The 24,204-nt window shown below is 39.9% G+C and overlaps 2 protein-coding genes across 2 annotated transcripts in view; one reads left to right on the forward strand and one right to left on the reverse strand.

Annotated features, from left to right (window-relative positions):
• LOC101864026 (chitotriosidase-1) overlaps positions 1-4,182 on the forward strand; it is a gene marked incomplete in the record, with an annotated part of 19,872 nt that extends 15,690 nt beyond the window's left edge. The window contains 2 exon segments of the mRNA XM_013088936.2: positions 2,156-2,373; positions 3,089-4,182. Coding sequence (XP_012944390.1) covers positions 2,156-2,373; positions 3,089-3,255 — 385 coding nt within the window.
• Positions 4,183-15,800: 11,618 nt separating this feature from the next.
• Positions 15,801-24,190, reverse strand: LOC101862455 (the record flags this gene model as incomplete). The annotated part of the gene is given in 4 exon segments (XM_005109992.3): positions 15,801-17,847; positions 20,140-20,284; positions 21,832-22,037; positions 23,950-24,190. Coding segments are annotated over 4 exon segments (1,614 nt in total), but the record flags the coding sequence as incomplete, so codon positions are not given.
• Between the last annotated feature and the right edge of the window lie 14 nt (positions 24,191-24,204).

Consider the following 24,204-nt stretch of genomic DNA (forward strand, 5'->3'; position numbering starts at 1 on the left):
GGCTATAGACAGCGAAAGATCTTGTCAGTTTGTTAGTTTTTGAGCGCTTAATCGGCTGCTCGCACTGTATGCTTCCCAGGAAGCTGAGAATGTTTCTGAGTGTTCTATGGTCTGCTGGGGTAATAATATAGTGTAAAGCGCATAGAGCGTGCTGCTGAGCGGGGATATGCGCTATACAAATGCTATCTATTATTATTATTATTATTATTAATTCACGAGGAGAATAAAGACTTTCTCAATTGTATCCATGCTATTTTTAGGCAAAGAACTGGTTGGTCTTCAAAAATCAGCCAACATCTCAATTTACATAGCCTGACCCAAAATCGGCTAAGCCAAGGGTTGCTCCTCTCCTTAACGCTGTGAATTTGTGCTGTGTTGTGTTGTGTTGTTGTTGTTGTGTGCTGTTGTAATGTGTTTTGATTTGTTGTGCTGTGCTGCTGTGCTGTGCTGTGCTGTGCTGTGCTGTGCTGTGCTGTGCTGTGCTGTGCTGTGCTGTGCTGTGCTGTATTTTGATTTGTTTTGTTGTGTTTTGTTGTTGTGTTTGTTGTTGTGTTGTTATGTTTTTATGATTTTTGTTTTGCTTTGTATATTGGTGTGTTTATTTCAAAACGATGGCAAGCAGACTTACTTTTCTTATTTTTCTCATCCCTTCAATTGATCAATCAAGGTCCTCTATAGGCTATCACCGCAAATATCTTGCACCTTTAAATAGGCGAAAATTATCTCTTGATTGAGCAAAACAATCAATCATACGCCACAACTGATTGTCAGAGTCAAACACACGCGCTACTCATTTATATTTTGCCTCATTTGGAAAGACGGCAAGCTAAAGACTCTTAAATAAAATGAAATAGATCGTTGCTTCCTGAAATGAATGTTTAGCATCAGAACATTGTGGTACGAGTGCAATATAGACGAACGTATCATCTTCAATTGTTGACGGTCGTGGGTTGGCATTCGTTGTTTAGGTTTTCGGAAGAATGGTATTGTCGGGTACAACTCAAAATGACATTGGTAAATCAGGTAAGAACAAACAGCAAAGTGCTTTGATGCCAACAAACAAGGAATACAGAGACAACAAAGAGACAGTGAAACGAATGTACATAATATACTCTGAGATGATTAAAGGCACAACAAATGTAAATTTTAAGTTTCCAAGGACTCTCAAGCTTTTCTCGCTAGTTTTACCTCTGAAACCAGGCCACCCCTACCTGCTTCAGTCGCAAATATCTCCACTTGTATTTATGCGAAATGTGTATTTCCTTTCGTCGGAAGATAGTCAAATGAACAAGCTTTAAGATGATGCCAATAACTCCACATGCACTAACATTAAAGAGCGCCTGATTCCGCTGCGTTGTGCCACATCATAATAATATGTGAGGCAGCGTGCTGGAATCAGGCTCTCGTCAGTTTTTTGGGGCTTGTAGAGTCATTGGTATCATCTTAAAGCTTGTTCACTTTTTTTTAAAATTTGGATTAAAAAAATATCCATTTATCTTTTATACAAGTCGAGATATTTGCGAAAGAAGGAGGTGGGGGTCACCTGTTTTCAGAGGTAAAATTAGTGAGAAAATGGCCGCCAAAGATTAGTTATTTCCTTAGCCTAAGTAACTGAAAATTCTTATCTTTGTGTCTTTAATCAAAGCTTTTCAACAAAATCCAAACATAAATTAGTTCTTTAATGGGCATGAAAGGTGTTGAGCAAAAAAACAAAAATTTGATAAAAATTCACAAGCATGCGGAAAAATGCAAGTTTCTTCACTTTGATTATTTTGACGAGAGCCTGATCCCACCACGCTGCCTCACAATGCACCATTACAGTCTGACCCTACCACAATATATCGAAGGCCCAGGAAGTTGTCTCACTAACAAGGCAATCCCCAATGTCCAGATCGGATGAGGGAATAACTTTACTTTATAATTTATAGTCTGACATGTGGGTGGTTGGCGGGTGCTCTGGTGTGGTTTGATTCTTCTTTCCTATCAAACATCTATCGTCCTTATCTCCCCTTCTTCTTTTTTATGTTTGTTACTCTCTTGTAATACCTCTAATCTTCTGGCGCTCATATGACCTTATGCAGTTGCGAGCGCCGTAAAACCTCTACTATAACTAACTAAAAATAGTCTGACATGATCAAATTGTCCTTCCCAACAGTTTCACAACACCTATCGTAACCAGTGCTCCCATTACGGCTGCACCAACCACCGCTGCCCCCACCACGAGGGTTCCCACCACACCCCCACCAACCACGCCCCCACCACCACCACCAACAACTACGAGACGGACAACGAGACGGACTACGGCAGCGCCAACAACAGTCAGGACTCCAGCCACCAGCCCAGGGCGGGCCGGGTCACCTGATGCACCGTTCGGTAAGTCGAAAGTATTGTGTGGCCTGCTTCTTCTACTTCACGTCACATTTATTGTAGTTTACCATTAAAAAACAACAACATCGAAAACAAACAAAATTATATATATAAATGAAATAAAATTTTAAAAAAATAAAAAAATAAATATATAATCGTGGGTGGTTGGAGGGCGTCATTTGTAGGTTCTACGTCTTTTCCTTCCCCTCTGTTGTTTCTGTCTGTCGGTCTTGTTTTTTTCCAAGCACTAGATGACCATTATTGTGTCGATGTGCTTCGTTTTACTCAAACAAACAGCATAATTATATATTTGTATAGCGCAAATCCCCCCTCAACAGCAAGCTCTATTGTGTGCTTTGCAACCTATAAGAATTATTACCCCAGCTAACCTGATAGCATTCTGAAACAATCTCAACTTCCCGGGAAGCTAACGTAATCTCTTACTTAGTCCAAACCCCCCCCCACCTTACCTTACCTTACCTTACCTTACCTTATCTTATCTTATCTTACCTTATCCTACCTTATCGCATCTTATCTTATCTTATCTTATCTTATCTTGCCTTGTCTTGTCTTGTCTTATCTTATCTTATCTTATCTTATCTTATCTTGTCTTGTCTTGTCTTGTCTTGTCTTGTCTTGTCTTATCTTATCTTATCTTATCTTACCTTACCTTACCTTACCTTACCTTACCTTAACCCATCTGATCTCTTTCTGTCCCCAGAATGTCCCGACGACAAGGGTGGCTATGGCTACTACCCTCACCCCACCAAATGCAACATTTACTTCACCTGCTACGCCTTTTTGCCTATTGAAGTCTCGTGTCCTTTTGACTGGAACTTCAACCCCAGAGCACAGCACTGTGAAAAAGACTACTCGTGTGGAGCTTAATATTATTAACTTGGTTCTTGTTCCGAGCTATTGTGTTTTGGTTCCTCTCAAAGTTTACGTCATCGATGTGTTTGATAAAAACACGAACTGAATTAATTAATTTTTTTCTGATCATAGAAACCTGCGTCACTCCCTGGTAAAAATCCCAACCAACCAAACAAACAAACAAACAAACAAACAAACAGACAAAAACATAAAATGTGAGAACTTTCATACCTCTAGTATTTTTAGAGAGCTTTTAAAAAAATAAGCGTATTAGTCACAAGTAAAATATTGAAGACTATTGCTTTTCTTTCACGTGGTCATAATAATTATAGAGTACTGTCGATATTTCCCTTGTATGACTTATACATATTATGTCATAAGAACATGCCTACAGCTGTTTCTGTAAAAATGGCAGTGATGGACACAATGAAAGATGCCAAACAGTAGATCAAAACAGACAAAGGCAAGACTGTGGGTGGTAGGCCGGTGCTCTGTTGTGGTTTGTTTCTTCTTTCCTATCAAACATCTATCGTCCTTATCTCCCCTTCATCTTTTTTATGTTTGTTACTCTCTTGTAACAGCTCTAATCTTCTGGCGCTCATATGACCTTATGCAGTTGCGAGCGTCGTAAAACCTCTACTAAACTAACTAAAAAGCAAGACCTGAAAAATGTGCCTGATGCCATTCTTTCACTGTATTCTTCAACTTCTAACGCTATCGCTTGGCTTCTGTTTCTTATCATCTGTAACATTGGTGAGAGAGAAGAACCATTTACATAATAGGTCATTGTACAGTTTTGTTAGAATTTTTTTTTAAACCTATAAAAATGCACTTTAAGCTTATTGGTTGTTTTTCAAAAAGCATTACTTGGATTGCATTGTCAATTGTGTTATAGACAATTATGTCAGTGTTATGCCAAAAATAAATACGGCTGAATAATGATGTCCTTGTTATATTGAGTTATTTATCACATCATATCATACCTATCTATCTATCTATCTATCTATCTATCTATCTATCTATCTATCTATCTATCTATCTATCTATCGATCTATCTATCTATCTATCTATCTATCTATCTATCTATCTATCTATCTATCCATCTATCGATCTGATCTATCAAATGTACAATCTATTTAGATATACGCTTGTTTTTATAAATGCATCTATTGTCTATCTGCCTCTTTGTCTGTCAGTCTGTCTTTATATAGTACATGTATATATAATTAAGTGTGTATGTATATGAAAGGATATGACCACCCAATGGTGATATCATCATTGCTTTTCTCACTCTGGGTCAGGATATAGGCCACGAACAAACACTCTCCACCTTTCCCTATCCTGGGCTAGTCGCTTAATGTCACTCCACGTCTTCCCACTTTTCTGTAAATCCATTTCCGTGACTCTTCTCCAGGTTCCACGAGGTCTTCCCCTTGATCTTTTACCCTGTGGGTTCCAATCTAACACTTTTATTGTTATGCAGCTTCATGACTTCCTGAGAGTGTGTCCAATCCATCGCCAACGTCTTCTTCCCACCTAATCTCTGACCGGGCTCTGTCTGGTTCTTCTTAATACTTCCTCGTTAGTGATCCTGGTGATCCTGTCTGTCCATTGAATGGTAATATGTAAGAACAAAAAGATATCAACCCGTCGAATGTATAAATCTTGAATATCATTATAAACGTGCATAATATACATAATGTGCAAGCTTTTGAAAGAAAGTCCGTTTTAGCTATTTGAACCCCCCCCCCCCCCCCCCCCCCCCCCGGGGGGGGGGCGAGGAGAGAAGTGTCTTTATAATGCCATTCCCAAAGGGGGGAAATTACTTTTTGTTTATTCCCCGGAAATTTTAGGGGGGGGCGACTCTCAAGTTCGGTGGCACACCCTGCCGCTTTTAAGGAGTAGGGGGATATCCTGAAAAATGCTGTTTTGAGAAAACCGAAGTTAAAGTTTTTACCCCTTGTTCAGTTTCTTTAAAGGGCAAGGGGAGTTTTTTTTCTATAACCAAACAAATATACACACTAATGAAACCAAATTTCTCCTATAGGTAGGGCAAAGCCCATTTTTTGTGTAGGTCAAGATTTCTGGAAACCCCCGAGATCTGGGTTAGCCCGCTTGTACTTAAAAGCGACAAACTGTGCCAGAACTGCAACAGGGAGGTGCTGCTTTTTCCCCCCCTAACCCTTACTATCGTCATTTTCCTCTACTTCTATAGTATGTTTGTCACTTTTGTGACCCATTATTTCCGGGGTGCCTTGATAGTCGAAGCAGACTTTGTGCTGTTAAAGCTAGAGAGGTGAGCAGAGTAAGTCTGATTCCCTGCAAAGACTTCTCTGTTGACATCCACACCCTTGGTGCTCATATGACCGTATGCAGTTACGAACGCCATAAAACCTCTACTGAATAATAAATATAAAAGACTTCTCTGTTGACATCCACTCCTTGGTGCTCATATGACCGTATGCAGTTGTGAACGCCGTAAAACCGTTACTGAATAATAAATATAAAAGACTGTTCTGTTGACACCCATCCCTTGGCGTTCATATGACCGTATGCAGTTACGAACGCCGTAAAACCTCTACTGAATAATAAATATAAAAGACTGTTCTGTTGACACCCATCCCTTGGCGTTCATATGACCGTATGCAGTTACGAACGCCTTAAAACCTCTACTGAATAATAAATATAAAAGACTGTTCTGTTGACACCCATACCTTGGCGTTCATATGACCGTATGCAGTTACGAACGCCGTAAAACCTCTACTGAATAATAAATATAAAAAACTGTTCTGTTGACGCCCATCCCTTGGCGTTCATATGACCTTATGCAGTTGCGAGCGCCGTAAAATCTGTACTAAAACAAAAACAAAAAACAACAAACTACTTGAAATCACTGTGTATGCGTATTCTTAAGGGACAGGGACGAAGACAATTATGAAATATGTAAAAATGGCAATATTGCAATCCTACAGGGGCGGTAACCAGCTATATCTGTGTGACACGGAGCGTTGGCCGGGTAATGTCCCGTTTCTCGTACAACCGAACATAAATTTTAGTTTTAGTACGAATTTTACAGTAGGCCTACTTGGAACACAATAAGGTCATATAAGTGCAGAAGATTACAGATATATGTTACAGTAGAGTAGCAAACACAGAAAAGAAGTAGGAGAGATGTTAGCTAGGGAGGAAGGTGCAGACCACATCAAAGCACACGCAAACCACCCACAACCGGATACCAATATATGTGGCTCGGATATTTATTAAGAATCGAATTTATGGCCAGCCCTGTTATCCTGGGATTTTTTTTGTGTACAAGCCGACAGATTAAACAGCATTTCAATTCTAGTGTACATTTGCCTACCAAACGAAAAAGGAGTGTGTTTGCTATTTATTTTATGTGAGTGTTTGAAGAATTAAGAGAAAACACAGAAAGTCAGACAGGTGTTTTAGAAAAACATTCTTCAAAGTAAAAAAGACATCTTTATTGTCCAGATCCTGGCACCTTTGTTTGGTGTTTCACCCCGCAAATGCACACACACACACACACACACACACACACATGCACACACACTACACACACATGCACACACACACACATACACACACACATACACACATATGCACACACACTACACACACATGCACACACACACACACACACACACACATGCACACACACATACACACAGACACACAAACACACACACTACACACACATGCACACACACATACACACCTGCACACACACACACACACACATACACACCTGCACACACACACACACACACACACACACACACACACACACACACACACACACACACACTCGTCGCTGGTTCCTATGGGTCGCTCACATGTGACAGTTATACAGGTCGGTGGTGAGGTTAGTGTTGTGACGCAGAACGCTTAGCGACGGCGTTGTTCTGCTTCACGACAATGCAAATCTTCACAAGTCTGCACAGACCCAAAACCTGATCGCCTCCTTCTGATATGAACAGTTGAAGCACCCATTGTACAGCCCAGACCTGGCTCCGAGTGACTTCCATCTGTTCCGGCATTTGAAAATGTTTTTAGCCGGGCAGGACTTCGACTCAGACGCTGATCTCACAGGAGAGACTGGACATTGGCTGACATCGCAGGCGGCAGCTTTCTACAGTGAGGGCATTCAGAAGCGCGTCCCACGATACGACAAATGCCTCAACAGTTCTGGTGACTACGCGGAGAAGTAGTCATATATACGAGGTATTAAAAAATAAATCGTTTTGATTGGGGAAATTATTTCTTTTATAATTATTTTTAAACGCTACTTACTTTCTGGACGACCCTCGTCTGTTTGCCATTGTAAACCAAAGTGCCCTTCTGGGACAAATAAAAGGGTAGTTTATTTTATTTCATTCATCATTTTGTTATACAGGGTGCCCAGTGCGGATGGGGTCGTTTCGGGTCGGGTCGGGTCGGGCCGGGTCTAGGGCGTTATGTTTTGTGGTCAGTTGTCAGCTCTTTTGGGACCAATCGAGCAGAGACCTTTTGATAGTGCAGCTCATCAAACACTATCCTATGGACAGTCGACTTTGAAATGTTTAGCGACTCGGAAATTTCGCGAATTTTTAGGCGCCTGTCTGTTTGAATGAGTTCGTTAACGTGACTCTTGTCCCCATCCTTGGCAGAAAAACAAGGTCCTGGGTGAACTTTGTCATTGACATCCGTATACCCGGCTTTGATCTTACTACACCACTCATATACATGTGACGTTGTCATTACTTCTCTCCGTAAACTGGCTTTATTTCAGTGTGTATTTCAAAAGGTTTGAAGCCTTTTGCGATCAGAAACCGAATGACAAACTTCACTTCTACCCTTGACCAATTTTCCAAGGGGGTAGCCATCTTTGGAGAACTGCTGTGTCCGTTTGGTTTGTGCGATACTCATGGTGCTCAATCGGGACATTCTTAAAGCTGGTTGGATATTCTTCTGGCTTTTCCACGCAGGTTGCTGTCCCTCCCCGACACTCTAGAGACACCAGCTTCTCTAAGTCTTTCCATCTTTTGTGATGTGGTGCCTTCGTCTGATTCTTCCCTGTGGTCGTTGAACCATGCTGGCAATGCTGCCATGACTGTTGGTGGATTTAATTGGTCGCTTTTAAGCACAAGGGGTCTATCCCAAAAAATGCTGTTTTGAGAAAATCGAAGGTAAAGTTTTTGCCTCTTGTTCAGTTTCTTTAAAAGACAAGGAGAGGTTTCTCTGTAACCAAACAAATATACACAAACAATGAAACCTATCTTCTCCTATAGGTAGGGCAATACCCATTTTTCATCGAGTGTCTCGCGATACTCTTTTTCTGCTGGGATGTTGCATCCCTTTCAGCCCGGGCTAGACCTGAGAGACAGAGTCGGAAACTCGCTTCCTAAATGATCTAAAGTTTGTCGATGGGGACGTAAAAAGCACCTGCATATTAAAAAAAAAGGAAAGTCGACTCACCGACAGCTGTTTTGAATGAGGAAAATGGTGACTGGTGAGCAGTGCATTTGTGCGGGTGTGTGTGTATGTGTGTGTGTGTGTGTGTGTGTGTGTGTGTGTGTGTGTGTGTGTGTGTGTGTGTGTGTGTGTTTGTGTTTGTGTTTGTATGTGTTTGTGTGTGTTTGTGTGTCTGTATGCGTGTATGTGTGTGTGTGTGTGTAAGTGTGTATGTGTGCATGTGTGTGTGTTTGTGTGTGTGTGTATGTGTGCCTACATACATGTGTGTGAGCTGTGTGTGTATGTTTGTGAGTATGTGTATGCATATTTTAATGTTTTATGTGTGTGCTTTTAGGAGCTAGGTTCATCTTTTCTTTTCTTTTCTTTTCTATCTTTTTTTTTTTTTTTTTTTTTTTTTTACTATTTTAGCCACGGTTTATTTCTATTTTCTTCAAGCAGTTGCAGCAAATAGTAGTAGACTTACAAATGCATTACATACAAATAAATTATGTCAGGCCACATCTCTCTGACTCATCACAACTATCATTGATAAGTTGGATTTTTTCATTGTCCTTTCTTTCGTTATTTCTAGTGGGATTTTTGGTATGTGTTAAGTTTTTTTCCTTCTGGATTAGTTAATAGAACGCCAAATAAATCAAATAACAGAGATTATTTTTTCTTTATCGAATAAAGGCCCTATGCTATAACCAAACATTTTAAAAGTAGAATTATACATTATTCAAAAGCTAAGATCAATTCTTTCTTGACTGGGGAGTATAATTTTTTTTCAAAGCACCTTAAATGGCCTACCGTCAAATCATGATACTATTTAAATGTACAAAAGGGATAACATGTTTTACAGTAGCTGTAAAAACGATTTGTGATAAAGATCGTTTCTAAACCTGGGGTCACATTTTATACCGTTAAATTTTACTCAGCTCTACCCCCTAAAAACAACAACAACAACAACACCCCCCCCCCAAAAAAAAAAACCCACCAAAAAAAAATGTACAGTCCTTCCTTCCGTCTGTCCATCGTTATATGTTTCCCCTGAAGTCCCTCAAACAATCACCCCACGCAGGTATGGAACCCGGGGAGGTGACGACACAAGAGAAAGAAAACATCAAAGCACATCAAAGTAAAACTCCCCCTTTGATCATCTCTGACTTGCAAACTGCCTCTAAATACCTCAAACGTGCGCCCGCCTCTCGCTCAAAACGCAGTCTTTTAAGTCACGGACCGACCATTCTAATTAGACCACTGACATTTTGGTAACAAGTTTCCCAGCTGTGGCGTCGGTAGTTCAACTCAACTAGGACTTGCGTTCTGAACATTTGTGAGGCATCGTGGTGAAATCAGGCGCTCGTCAAAATAATGAAATCCGAGAAATCGGCATTTTTCTGCCATTTTGGATTTTTTTCCTTCAAATTTTTGTTTTTTGGCTCAGCACCCCGTATGCCCCTTCAAAACCCTTTTATGTGTGGATTTTATGAAAAAAAACAAAAAAAAACAACAAAACGTTGAGTTTGAAACTAGGCGACACCCACCTCCTTCAACCGCAAATATCTCGACTTCTATTCAAGATAAATGGGTATTTTTTTCATCGAAAGCAAGGCAAATGAACAACCTTTAAGATGACACCAATAACTCCATATGCCCAAAAATTGACGAGCGCCTGATTCTACCGCGTCGTGGCACATTTCACAACGCTTCAAGTTCCGCAGTTCTGATGAATAACTTCATTTTTCAAACATGTTTTTCGATTCTACTTCATTTATTTGAACCTTTGAAAGACAACTATCAGCATGCGTGCTATGAAATTTACAAACTCGTGTTTTTGATGTGTATGATGTTTCAAAAGTTGCCGAAACATTGCATTTGCTCTTCTGTTGATCGGATATAATTATAATATGTCCGTTTGAATTGAAACCTAGCATCTGACAAAATCCAGTTTTATTGCAGATTAAAAAAAAAAAAAAATCTAAAAAGACATAACTTTAGTTCAAATTGTCCAACGTCAAAATGATACCAAACTGCTGTCGACCTTTTTGCTTAAAAGGATCATAAAAACGTTAATTTGTCCCAGATTTGCATACACGTTTTTCATTCAGATAGCTGTATAGTTCTCCTTACTTCTATCTTAATACCACCTCAAGCCCCCCCCCCCACAGTCAAACTTTCTCTAATGGCCACTTACCGCCCCTCCATTCCCCCCCCCCCCACCCGAAAAAACCCCAACAACAAACAAACACAAAACAACAACAACAACAACAACATACAAACAAAAAACAACAAAAAAACAACAACAAAACAAACAAACAAACAACAAACAAACAAACAAAAATCAAACAACAACAACAACAACAACAACAACAACAACAACAAGCAAACAACAGAAACAACAAAAAGACAAACAACAAAAAACTAAAACAAACCGGAAATAGAGAAAAAATGAAAGCATAAGAAGACGTGGTAAAATTTTCGAAAATGTTTGTTAATTATTTATGACGTAAGGCACAATATACATATCAATAATAGTATTAATAATAATAAGCAAAATAACATTTGGCATTATTACATGATAGAGGTAGTATACACTATGTACAAAATACTAGATTAATGGAACAGAGATATTCAAGTATAATTATACATTGGTCATTATTTCTTTGTTCACCACAACACCTTAGTGTGAGGAATTGTGTTAAATGACGTCGGCAAGAATTTCTCGTTGTCATAAGCTGTACATGTATTTGGTCGCTTTTAAGCACAAGGGGGCTATCCCGAAAAATGCTGTTTTGAGAAAATCGGAGGTAAAGTTTTTGCCCCTTTTTCAGTTTCTTTAAAAGACAAGGAGAGTTTTCTCTATAACCAAACAAATATACACACCAATGAAACCAAACTTCTCCTATAGGTAGGGCAAAGCCCACTTTTGATGTAGGTTAAGGTTTCTGGAAACCCCCGAAATCTGGGTTAGCCCGCTTGTCCTTAAAAACGACAAATTGTGAAGGTCAACGTCCTATCAGGCTCTTTGAATGACAAGGCTATAACTCCACTGTTTGCAAGAACTGAGTTACACACTACATATTACTGACACAGATACCCTTCATACTGTGTCAAAAGAGACAATCTGACCTGTACATTCTTTTAAGTCTGACACATAAAAAATCAGGAGTAAGATATAATAATAATAATAATAATAATAATAATAATAATAATAATAATAATAATAATAAAAATAATAATAATAATAATAATGATAATAATAAAATATTAATAATAATGATAATAATAATAATAATAATAATAATAATAATAATGATAATAATAATAATAATAATAATAATAATAATAATAATAATAATAATAATAATAATAATAATGATAATGATAATAATAATAATAATGATAATACTACTACTACTACTACTACTACTACTACTACTACTACTACTACTACTACTACTAATAATAATAATAATAATAATAATAATAATGATAATAATGATAATAATAATAATAATAATAATAATAATAATAATAATAATAATAATAATGATAATAATAATAATAATAATAATAATAATAATAATAATAATAATAATAATAATAAATAGCATTTGTATAGCGCATGTCCCCACTCGAAAGCAAGCTCTATGCGCTTTACACTATATTATTACCACAGCAGACCATAGAACACCCTGAAACATTCTCAGCTTCCCGGGAAGAGAGTAAATCTTCGAATCCCATTTTTTTTCTTCAAAACTGTCTCATATAGTTAGAACCCTGTCATTCTAGGGTCGTGTTATGTCTCACGTACCCACAATGTCATACATTTCTCGAAGACTAAGATTCGACTAGCCTGTCCTATTATCTTTCGACGTGGAAATTTGGCGTCAAGAGCGCACACAAAATACAAGCCAAAAGATGAACCGTGACTTCATACTACCTGCCAGTAGACCGAGATAATGATGAAATTGTTATTTCAACGGAGTTTTTCAAGTCCAGTGGCGCACATCACCAACCCTTTCACAGTATATAGAACAACTGCTCGTCACAATAGGATACTGACTTTGATCGATACTGCTCGGAACATTTACAGCTAAAACTACACATCGTCGTGTAAGACCAAGATGCGCGTATCATGATTTTGGTGCGATTTTATTTTCACCAATTGAAAACGCTTATAATGGGTTTCATTTCTGTATAAGTTTAATTGAGTCCCCCCGCCTTAAAATCGCTATAAAAAGCAAATAACTGTTTCAATTATCATAGCAGTTTGCTTCCAAATTAGCTCGTCTTGAGGTGTGCGGAATGGATTTCAATAATATTGTTACAATTTGGATGACGCAAGAAGAATGACTACGAAACCGACAGTAAAGCCAAGAATTCCTAAATCACGTATCGCATGATACGCTTTTAGGGCTTGATCATTTCCAGTGTGCTGATCATTCATACGTACCTACATTAATCAGTTTTTTGTTCATCCTGAAAAATTCGCTAAAACCTTGATGCGTGGAACTGGCTCTTATAGGACGACATCCAAAAATGATTGTCAATACGCTTATACTTGGAACGATGTGCTCCCTCAGTGGAACATATTACAGAATCGACCAGAATCATCGTGTTTAACTCACGTAACCTCTCTGTTTATATCGTATCGAGAAATACTAATAAAAAATCCTAGTGAGTGGTTTCTACTGATTTTAAAAGGTTTACAGTTGGGACGACATCAAGTCCGTCATTTTTTTTAAATCGCGAGATTATCTTTATTGAACGCATGTTTTGAGAACTTATAGTGCAAAAAAGTGTTCACTATAAAATTAATTTCTTGTAACTAGTTTTGTAACTAAAAGTGTCATTGGTGAGCTGTGACGTAACCCATATGCGTATACAAATTGTGTGTGAGGAGCGGGAAGTGCTGTGAACAATTCTATTTTCCGCGTGAAGGAGGTTTCTAGTGTTTTATATACATTTATGAAGAAAAGTTATTTAACCTAGCTTCCATTGCTGTGGAAAAATATGATTACGTTAAGACAAATTGATACAAACTGCAGTGCAAAGTATGGGTGACATTGATTCACCCGTTATAAATATATTTGAGGATAAGTTGCACCACGATATTTTTACTGCACTATAGGATATTATAGTTATAGTACTCCGCCACCCTGGAATGACTAAGTTCTATCTGCTCAATAGGCCTGCCTAGTTTTTGAGAAAGCTGACGCTATAATTTTCAGTTTCACATCATGTCAAGCTTCTTAAAATGCAACTTTAAAAAAACCCAACTTGATTACGACTCCAAATAATATTACGGTTTTTGCTAGAGCAGATAGAACAGTTGATTCCCGACCTCATGGTCTCAGTAACTCAAAAGGGCCAAAAATGTGAGGCAGAACTTTGGAATTTTGAGGCCGGGAACTGTCTATGACATAAGCACAGGTCTGAGTGACCTGGTTAATTAACGTAGCTATAACATGATGAAAACAACAAGAAAGACCTAAAATGGATTTAAAAAATCAAAACTCTTAAAAAGAACGTTGTCTCTGGAGCAAAGATTGCGATACAAAGCGAGACAAATAAAATATTAAATTTGATACAGAATCAATTACTTTTACTTTTTTAGTATGATATGCACACAAACACACACACACGAACATACTGAAACAGAAACACACACACACACGCACGCACACACACACACACACACACACACACACACACACACACACACACACGCAAACACAAACACACACACACACACACACATGACCTTACACAAACAGAAACACACACACACACACACACACACACACACATAAACACACACACAAACACACACACACTTACAAACAACAGAAAATACAAATCAACTGTATCAGGAGCGTCGAAGCGAAGATAAAACGTTTGCCTGTCAGGTAGGTATGATCAAAAGGAAAAGAAAAAAACAAAACAAATGAACAAAGCGAAAAGCTTCTCGAAATTTTGGGAATATACTGTCAATTAAGTAAAGTTTAAAAACAAAAAACGAAAAAGAACAACAAAATAAAAAACAACCCCCCCCCCAAAAAACAACAACAACCAAACAAACAAAACAAAATAAAGCAGCAAAACCAAACACACACACACACACACACACACACACACACACACACACACACACACACACACAAACACACACACACACACACACACACACACACACAAATACACACACACAAACGACGCTGAAAAACCCAAGGCGTTGTGTTTTACTATTGTTACCATACGATGTGGGGAACTTTGTGCCACCACTTTCCAAAGAGGAAATCAACTCGTTAATCCGATCCGCACGCTTTGCAGAGCTGTCTGACAAAAGGATTTTTTAAAGAAATACTGAAAGTTTCACATAGATCTTCGTACTAGAAGTATTTTGAAATGTGAAGAGTACAACCCCAGGGGTACAAAAGACCCCAGGGCGTAAGGATAGGGTTAAAGACATTAGACAATAACAAGAATGTGAGTAACAACACGAAATACCCATACGTTCTCATACTCTGAGCGTCTAGTGAAATAACCATAGATTTGAATTCTACAATCTTAGATCTGGCACTGTCATGGCCGCCAATAATTACTCTCTATGACAACTTCGCTGTGTTCGTGTGCACTCTGTGCGCACAAATGAAGGGCAAAACACCACTTTCGTTATTGTCCAGTGCGTGCGTAACTTTTCCCTCCTTAGGCCCCATTCACACGTACAGTTCATTGATCGACAAACTGTAGGATATCGAAAGGATGATCGGCATCCTGTCAACTTCCCGTTAAAACTGAGCGTGGAAACGAGAAATCCTGTCGATATTGAAGGGTTCTCCGTCCAACCTCCAATTATCTGGCGACGCCAGATATTTGCCGGCCGGCGAACTGAAGGCATGACGACGAGAGACCGGCGTCTTTGATGTTGCCCCCGGCAGAGTTGAGAATGCATTTCAAAATGTTCCTAAATATTGGTCAAATAAAAGAAAATAAAAGATTTTCGTGATCAGCGACCCAAAATTAGTCAAAATCACGCGGGGAACACAATTTAATGCCGGATTTCCAAGTTATTTTTTTTTTGGGGGGGGGGGGGTGTGTATTAAGTGTTTTGTCAAGGACTGACACTTTAACGAAAAAAACCAACTGTACGTCTGAATGGAACTTGTCTCGTTGACAAACTGTCAGTTTAACGATGACCCAGATCTAGCGTCCGACGGTTGAACTGTCAGTTTGTGGATGAATGAACTGTACGCGTAAAGGGACCCTCACCCTTCATTTGGGTCCAATTCGAGTCAGATTGTGCGCTCCATGGTAAGCCGGAAGTGCGGCGGAGTGCACAGTCTTGGATGTTATAATACAAGTCTATGGAAATACCACACCAACAATGACGTAAACGGGGAATCGTGATGATGCCATTACGACAACAGAATATTCTCCACCATACCTCAGATAGGGATAAGACACAGGAAGGTGTGAAAATAATAAATACTGTCCTTCTTCTGGATTATTGTGCGTGCAAATACTTACAAACTACGAACCCTTTATGCTTGACGCCACCATTCAACCGATTCGAACAAAGATAAATAAAATATTTTCTTGACATCATAATAATTTTCAGGCTTGTCAGAAACCAGCAGACATGATATGATCAAATACATCAGAAGCTTGCAGTCAGAAATCAGATGATCAAAGACATCAGAACCCCTCTGTCAGAAATCAGTAGCCATGATATGATCAAAGACACCAGAAGCTTGTAGTCAGAAATCAGAAGATCAAACACATTAGAACCTTGTTGTCAGAAATCAGTAGCGACGATATGATCAAAGTCAAACACATTAGAACCTCGCTCAGTAGGTCCTCACACCAGTCCCTCCAGCTTACAGTTTTGTTATTGAAATAGGTCAAGATTTCTGGAAACCCCCGGAATCTGGTTTAGCTCGCTTGTCCTTAAAAGCGACCATATTATCACTGAGCGTAGATAGAGGAGAATGCTTTTATGTTTGGCGAGTGACGTATCTTATATGTTCTCAAGTTACTTTCACCATTCATTAACTCCTCACTGTCAGACATGCTTTATAATGCTACAAAAGAAACCTGGACTCTCCCGAGACAGACTGTGAGAGGGTTAATCGTTGGTGACTGTGATCCAGTACCGTGTGTCGTTCGGGTCGGGTTTCATCACGGGCACTCTGGTCGACCTCTTTATCCTCTTCTTGGTGGAGTCCGTGTAGAAGCCGGAGTCCATCTCCAGATCCTCGTAGTCCTTGGTGCCGTCGTAGACATCCTCCTCCGCCGCGCGACCCTGCGTCGACCTTGACCTTCTGCGGGGTCGCTTCCTCCTGGCGGGGGCTTGAATAGAGGTCATCAACCCCAGTGACCTCGGGCTGTGATCGGGGCTGCTGTTGGGCGCTGATTGGTCAGCGTCAGAAGACTGCTGCTGTAGCGGTTTGTTCCGGTTTCTCTTCTCCACTTTGGCGTAAGGGTCTTCTGTATCGTCCTGGATGATGAGTCCGGAGAGTTTCTTTATCCTGGGCCTGGGGGGTGGGAGGGGGCGGGACTCCTCCTGTTGCCGGAGCTGTATGCTGGTCAGACGACCTTCCTCCACGTCCTCAGGTATGGGCAGCGGCCGGCCCACGTAGCTGGCTCGCTCGGAGATAGGGATACAGTACTCCGTGGCTTCGCTCTCCTCGGGATCGTGAGTTGTGGAAGTATGGAAAGTGGTCGCGTCATCGTTGAGAAATTTGCCGGCACTGTTGTCTGAGCTGCTGTTACTCTTGCTGTCTGAGCCGCTTCTGCCCGCTCGGTTATCTCCATAAGTGTGGCTGCCACTCCCGCTTCCTCTGTTGTTGTTGCTGCTGTTATTGTTGTTCGGATCGCTTCCAAAACCACCCGGTTTCCCTCCTCTTTTCTCGTTGCTCCTTTTATCTTTACTCATCTTTTTGTTGGCCTTTCTCCTCTCTGTTTCCTCGTCACTGATAAAGGCTCTGTTGAGGAAGACAGACGGGGGCTGGGTTCGAGCCCTGTCTCCTCGTGGTGTGGCGTAGTCCGCCTCCTCCACCCCGCTGTCCCCGCCCGTCTCGTGGGAGGGTACTCCGGTCAGTTGGTTCTTGTACACGTGACCGGGCCGGCCCAAGCTCTCAGAGGGCTCTGGAATAACAATGATAATAATGACAACCATGATAATTATAATAATAATAACAATAATAATAATAATGATAATGATAATGATATTGATATAATAATGATAATAAAAATAATAAGAATTTGTATTATGATAATGGTACAGATAACAACAACAGCAACAACAATAATAACAACAGTTATAATAATAATAATAATAATAATAATAATAATAATAATAATAATAATAATAATAATAATAAATAAATAAATAAATAATTAGAATGATAATAATGATATTAATAATATTAATAATAATAATTATAACAATAATAATAATAATATTAATAATAATAATAATAATAATAATGATAATAAGAATAAGAATAATAATGATAATAATAAAAGTAATAGTAATGATAATAATAGTGATGATGATGATGACACACAAAAAAAGAAAAAGAAACACAAACACAAAAACAAAAAGAAACCCGTCCAAACCCCCCCCCCCCCCCGACAAAATACTGGATAAAAGAAACTGTCCAACTCAAGAATCAAAGAGCCTGACCGTTTACCCCATATACCGGTCAGAGAGTCACCGCTTACCCCAGGTGCCGGTCAGAGAGTCACCGTTTACCCCAGGTGCCGGTCAGAGAGTCACCGTTTACCCCAGGTGCCGGTCAGAGAGTCACCGTTTACCCCAGGTGCCGGTCAGAGAGTCACCGTTTACCCCAGGTGCCGGTCAGAGAGTCACGGACAACACTACACACACTACGCTATCTCAGACTGACAAAGGTCTATCTGCTCAGTACCTAGTTTTGAGAAAATTTAACGTCAATTCTTTTTTAGTTTCACAATATGTCAAGCTTTTTCGAATACAATTCTTTGAATATCTCGATAACGACTTCGAAATATGCCTACGATTTTGATGGAGCAGATACAGCATTTGCTTTCTGACCTCATGGTCTCAGTAACTCAAAACAGCCAAAACACCACGGGGCGGTACCACTGACTGAAGTGTCTTTAGGCCATTCTCAAAGGGGGGATATTTCTCGTTCTTACGCACAGTAGAATTGTAAATGGGCTGATTCAATAATGTCACGCTCATAACTGTGCCTGAACTACAACAAGGAACAGCAGCCTTTTCTTTCCAAATACTTGCTACCGTCATTTTCCTCTACCTCTTTTGTATGTTTGTCACACTCTTGTTACCCGCTGTTTCCGGGGAGCCTTGAAAGTCGAAGCAGACTTTGTGCTGAAAAGTTAGAGAGGTGAGCAGAGTCAGCCTGATTCCTCGTACTAAATACTACTCTGTTGACATCCACCCCTTGGCGCTCATATGACATTATACAGTTGCGAGAGCTGTAAAACCTCTACTATAAAAAACCCAGCCAAAATAAATGTCAGATAGTACTTTGTATTTCTGAGACAGCGAATGGCGTCGGTGGTCTAGTGGTTAGGCTACCAGACTCGTAATAGTAAGATTGAGTGTTCGGGGGTCCAAACCTCAGCTCAGTCCGATGTTGTGTCCTTGGGAAAGAGACTTTCCACAAATTTCCCACTTGGCTCAGTCCTTTCGGAGATGGACGTTAAACTCGGAGGTCCCGCCTCTTAAATAACCTAATAGTGTTGATAGAGGCGTTAAATCTATACCATTTCACTATTTCTGAAACAGCGACTACACATCTCTTCAGTGGGTGGTTGGCGGGTGCTCTGGTGGGATCTGCTCCTTCTTTCATATCAAACATCTATCTTCTTTATCTCCCCTACTTCTTTTTTGTGTTTGTTACTCTCTTGTAGCACCTCTAATCTTCGGCACTTATGTGACCTTATTGTGTTGCAAGTGCCGTAAAACACTTCTTCTTCTTCTTCTTCTTCTTCTTCTTCTTCTTCTTCTTCTTCTTCTTCTATCCCGTGGTTGTAACAACCGTGGGGGCACCACTGCATCTGACAACCAGCTCTCGCTATTTCTCTGTGTCCTCTGCTTTCTTAAGATAGTCACCCATCGTCTTTCCTGTCCACTCTGCAATGTTGTCCTCCCATCTCCTTCAGTGCCTTCCTCTCTTTCTCTTTCCTTTTACGGTTCCGTGTAGGATTGGTCTGTCCCCGTCGTTTTATACAAGAAAAACTTTGAAATTATGCAAACTGAACCCAAAATGTTAAATTATGCGATTCTGTTAATTTTAACAAAGAATGATAAAGGAAAATAATCCGAAATTATGCAAAAAATGACCAAATTTTGCTAAATTATGCCGGGTGCATAAAACCACGGGGACAGATTGGTAAAACACTCACTAAGACTAAAAGACATTTGCTCACCGGGCGCTGAGTCCACCTCGGCGTAGACCGTCTCGGGAGCGTAGTCCCTGTCTCTGTGGGAGTCTTCCGAGCTGCTCTTTTTGTCGCCTTCCTCGTACGCCGAGTCACGATTGGCTAAGGCTGTTGACTTGGGCGGGGCTCCGTTCTGAGGATGAACCAATAATAATAATAATAATAATAATAATAATAATAATAATAATAATAATAATAATAATAATAATAATAATATAACAATAATAATAATAACAACAATACTACTACTACTACTACTACTACTACTACTACTACTACTACTACTACTACTACTACTACTACTACTACTACTACTACTACTACTACTACTACTACTACTACTACTACTAATCACAATAAATGACATTTATATAGCGCTCAACCCGATTAAAGTACACAGGCTTTGAGTGCTTTACAATACAGTACAACGAGGGGGCTCTCGTGGCCTAGAGGTTAAGGTGTTGGCCTCTCATTCAAAGGTCCCGGGTTCGATTCCGGGTAGCGAACAATAAATTTTTCTTCTCTAAAATTGTCTCCTTTCACATCCTTTCCTGATCTCTAGCAATGTTCTGTTGTCTGCTTTCATTTCCACTTTCTGCCCCCACCCCCTCACCCCCTTTGCCCTCTCCTCTGAGCTCCTGACTCTTTCTGCAGCCTTTCTACTGCTACTCCCTGGCTCCTCCTAACTGCTGTCTTTCTGCCACACCCCTGATCTTCTGGTAGGAAAGATCTACACCTAGCCTTCTCGGACAAGGTCGAAAAATCTCGGAGGACCCGTGTGCAAGTTGCGCACGTTAAAGATCCCTTGGTGGTCTAAAATCGATAAGAGTAGGCTTCGGCCGCCACCCGGGCAAAATTCAAAATTTCCTACCAACGAAAAAGTATTAGGTGTGTCCCGCGCGCTCATATGACCTTATGCAGTTGCAAGCGCCGTAAAACCCTATACTAAACAAACAAACAAACAAACAGTACAACGTAAAACAGTAACATAAAACAGTGTGTTCTGACTAAAAGAAAATCACTCAAAATATTTATCTCATTAATTTAAAAACAGAAACGATATGATTTGCTTGGATTTGCTGTTTTTGTTTGTCTCTAGGCTCAGTATAGTTTTGCAGTTTGCTAAGCATTAACATTTTTTAAAACGAAGAGATACCTATGCATTTACGTTTGTCTCTGACAAGAAATTGGTAGAAACTCTGAAATTTTAAGAAAATGGATACAATTCCTGAAGCACAAAGGAAAACAAAAATTAAAAACAACAGAAAGAACAAAAACAACAACAACAACAACATCAACAACAACAACAAAATAAGTGTAAAAACACGAGACTAAAATTATAGTGAACAATACTTTAAAAACTTTAATTTTTAATTGGAGAAAAGGACAACATCGCAGCAGACAGACAGGTATCATCATCATCATCATCATCATCATCATCATCATCATCATCATCATCATCATCATCATCAACAACAACAACAACAACAACAACAACAACAACAACAACAACAACAACAACATCAACAACAGCAACATCAACACCACCTCCACCACCACCACCACCACCACCACCATCGACAACAACGACAACAGCAACCACACCACAACAGCAACGACAACAATAACAACAACACCACCACCACCACCACCAACAACAACAACAGCTGATCCACTGACCCGCTTCTTCCAGCGTAGCGTGTCCTCGTCTGACAGGTCCACGATGTCCTTGTGCTGCGTCACGGGCATCCACGTGACTATTTCTTCCTCCTCTCTCATTGGCTCGTCCTCCGACAAGTTCATGCGTCGCAGACGATCCTGAATCGGAAGTGTGTCCGTTTTCGAGTCTACGGTTCCGTGGTCCGATCGAGAGCTGTCGTCATCAGCTGATGGTGGACACGAGCATGCACAGTGTGAAACGGATTTTCAGTTTTTAGTTTTAGTAGAGGTTTTACGGCACTCGCAACTACATAAGGTCATATGAGCGCCAGAAGAGTAGAGGTGTCACAAGAGAGTAACAAACATAAAAAAGAAGGAGGGGGAGATAAGGACGATAGATGTTTGATAGGAAAGAAGAAGCAAACCACACCAGAGCACCCGTCAACCACCCTCACACAGATTTTGATTTGAACAATTTACATAATAATAACACACTAACAATGTGACTTGATGATATATTATTGTTATGTTTCGTTCACCTTTGGTGAAAAAAATTCAGCCGAATCAGTCCAAAAAGATCACCCATTGTCGATGAGAAAAGAGGTCATCTTAGACTGGCATGTGGTCTTCGGAGACAGTGTGTCTTTGTGAATATAGAAAACGCAAGGAGGAAATGGATCGAGAAAGAGGTTTAAAATATAATATACAGTGACGGGCTGCTATGTCGCCCAGAACATTTTCTAGGACAGGTGTTTGCTAAAGCAGGTACGACGACATTTTCAAGAGGAAAGTCAGAAAGAGGAAAAAACAAAAACTGAAACACGACTTTCTCGCCTGTGTCACAGGTACCAATGCCACCTTAAATTAAAACAACTAAAAACAGATCAGTTAGTTTGTTTTAGTAAGGTTTTTCGGCGCCCTCAACTGCATAAGGTCATATGAGCGCCAAGGGGTGGAGTCTAGGCCTCCCGATTATCTGGTATCGGGTATCTGGGGGCCTAGGGTGGAGTCAACACAGAAGTCCAAACGGGGAATCAGGCTTACTCTGCTCACCTCTGTAGCCTCAACAGTATAAAGTCTGCTTCAACTATCAAAGCACCCCATAAAAAGCAGTTTACAAGAGAGTGACAAGACAAACATATAATAGAAGTAGAGGAAAAAATGACGAAAGTAAGGGTGAGAAAAGAAAAAGCAGCAGTTCCCCCTAGGTTGTTCTGGCACAGCATTAGCATGGCATTGATAAGTCAGCCCATTTACAATTCTATTGTGCATAAGAACATGTTAATGTTCCCCCTTTGGGAATGGCATAAAGACAACTTCAGTCAGTAGCACTGCCCTGGTTTGGGGGGGGGGGGGGGGGGGGGTAAACAGATCAACAAAGAGGCAAGCCAATTATTATGATAAATAACCAATCCAACAATTACAATTTTAAAGGATTTTTTAGTTTTTCTCAGAGTTTTACGTCCCTTGCAACCCATAAGTAACGAAGTTTAGAGGAATTACTAGAGAGTAACATACAATGGAAAGAAGGAGAGACGATGACGATAGATGTTTGACAGGAAAGAAAAAAGTAAACTACACCAGAGCGCCCGCCAACCACCCACAAACAATACTTGATCAAACAAAGTAGCCGTTGAATAAAATGAGTAAAGTTTCGTTATAAATAAATGAAGGAACAAATGAAGGGATAAATGAAAGACAGGATGAAGGAAGTAACGAATGAATGAATGAATAAACAAATGAATGAATGAATGAATGAATGAATGAAAGAAAGAAGGAAAGAAAGAAAGGAAGGAAGAAAGAAAGGTAGAAAGAAAGAAAGAAAAGAAGAAAGGAAGAAAGAAAAAAGAAAGAAAGAAAGAAAGAAAGAAAGAAAGAAAGAAATGAACTGATGATAAAAATAATGCATGAGATGTTGTTTCTCTTACCCCTGACTATAGGCTGGGTGAAAGAAAGAATGAAAGAATGAATGAATGAAAGAAAGAAAGAAAGAAAGAAAGGAAGGAAGGAAGAAAGAAAGGTAGAAAAAAAGAAAAAAAGAAAGCAACTAAGAAAGGAAGAAAGGAAGAAAGAGAAAAGAAAGAAAGAAAGAAAGAAATGAACTGGTGATAAAAATAATGCATGAGATGTTTCCCTTACCCCTGACTATAGGCTGGGTTCCGTCGGGGTGAATCGCCTTCTTGTACCGTTGTCGGAAGTAGCATATGCTGATGACAAGGACGATCACGATGATGAAGATGATGACAGAGAGGACAATAGCGACGATAATGACGTCATTGTCGTCTGTGCTGGCGGCTGGCACGCCTCTGTATCCAGATCTTTCCACGGAGATCAGGAGAGATGTGGAGGTGGCGAGGGCTTGGGTGGATACTTCGCGGGCCTGGGGAGGGGGGG

The sequence above is a fragment of the Aplysia californica genome, unplaced genomic scaffold (assembly GCF_000002075.1).
Source record: "Aplysia californica isolate F4 #8 unplaced genomic scaffold, AplCal3.0 scaffold00838, whole genome shotgun sequence".
Taxonomy (NCBI): domain Eukaryota; kingdom Metazoa; phylum Mollusca; class Gastropoda; order Aplysiida; family Aplysiidae; genus Aplysia; species Aplysia californica.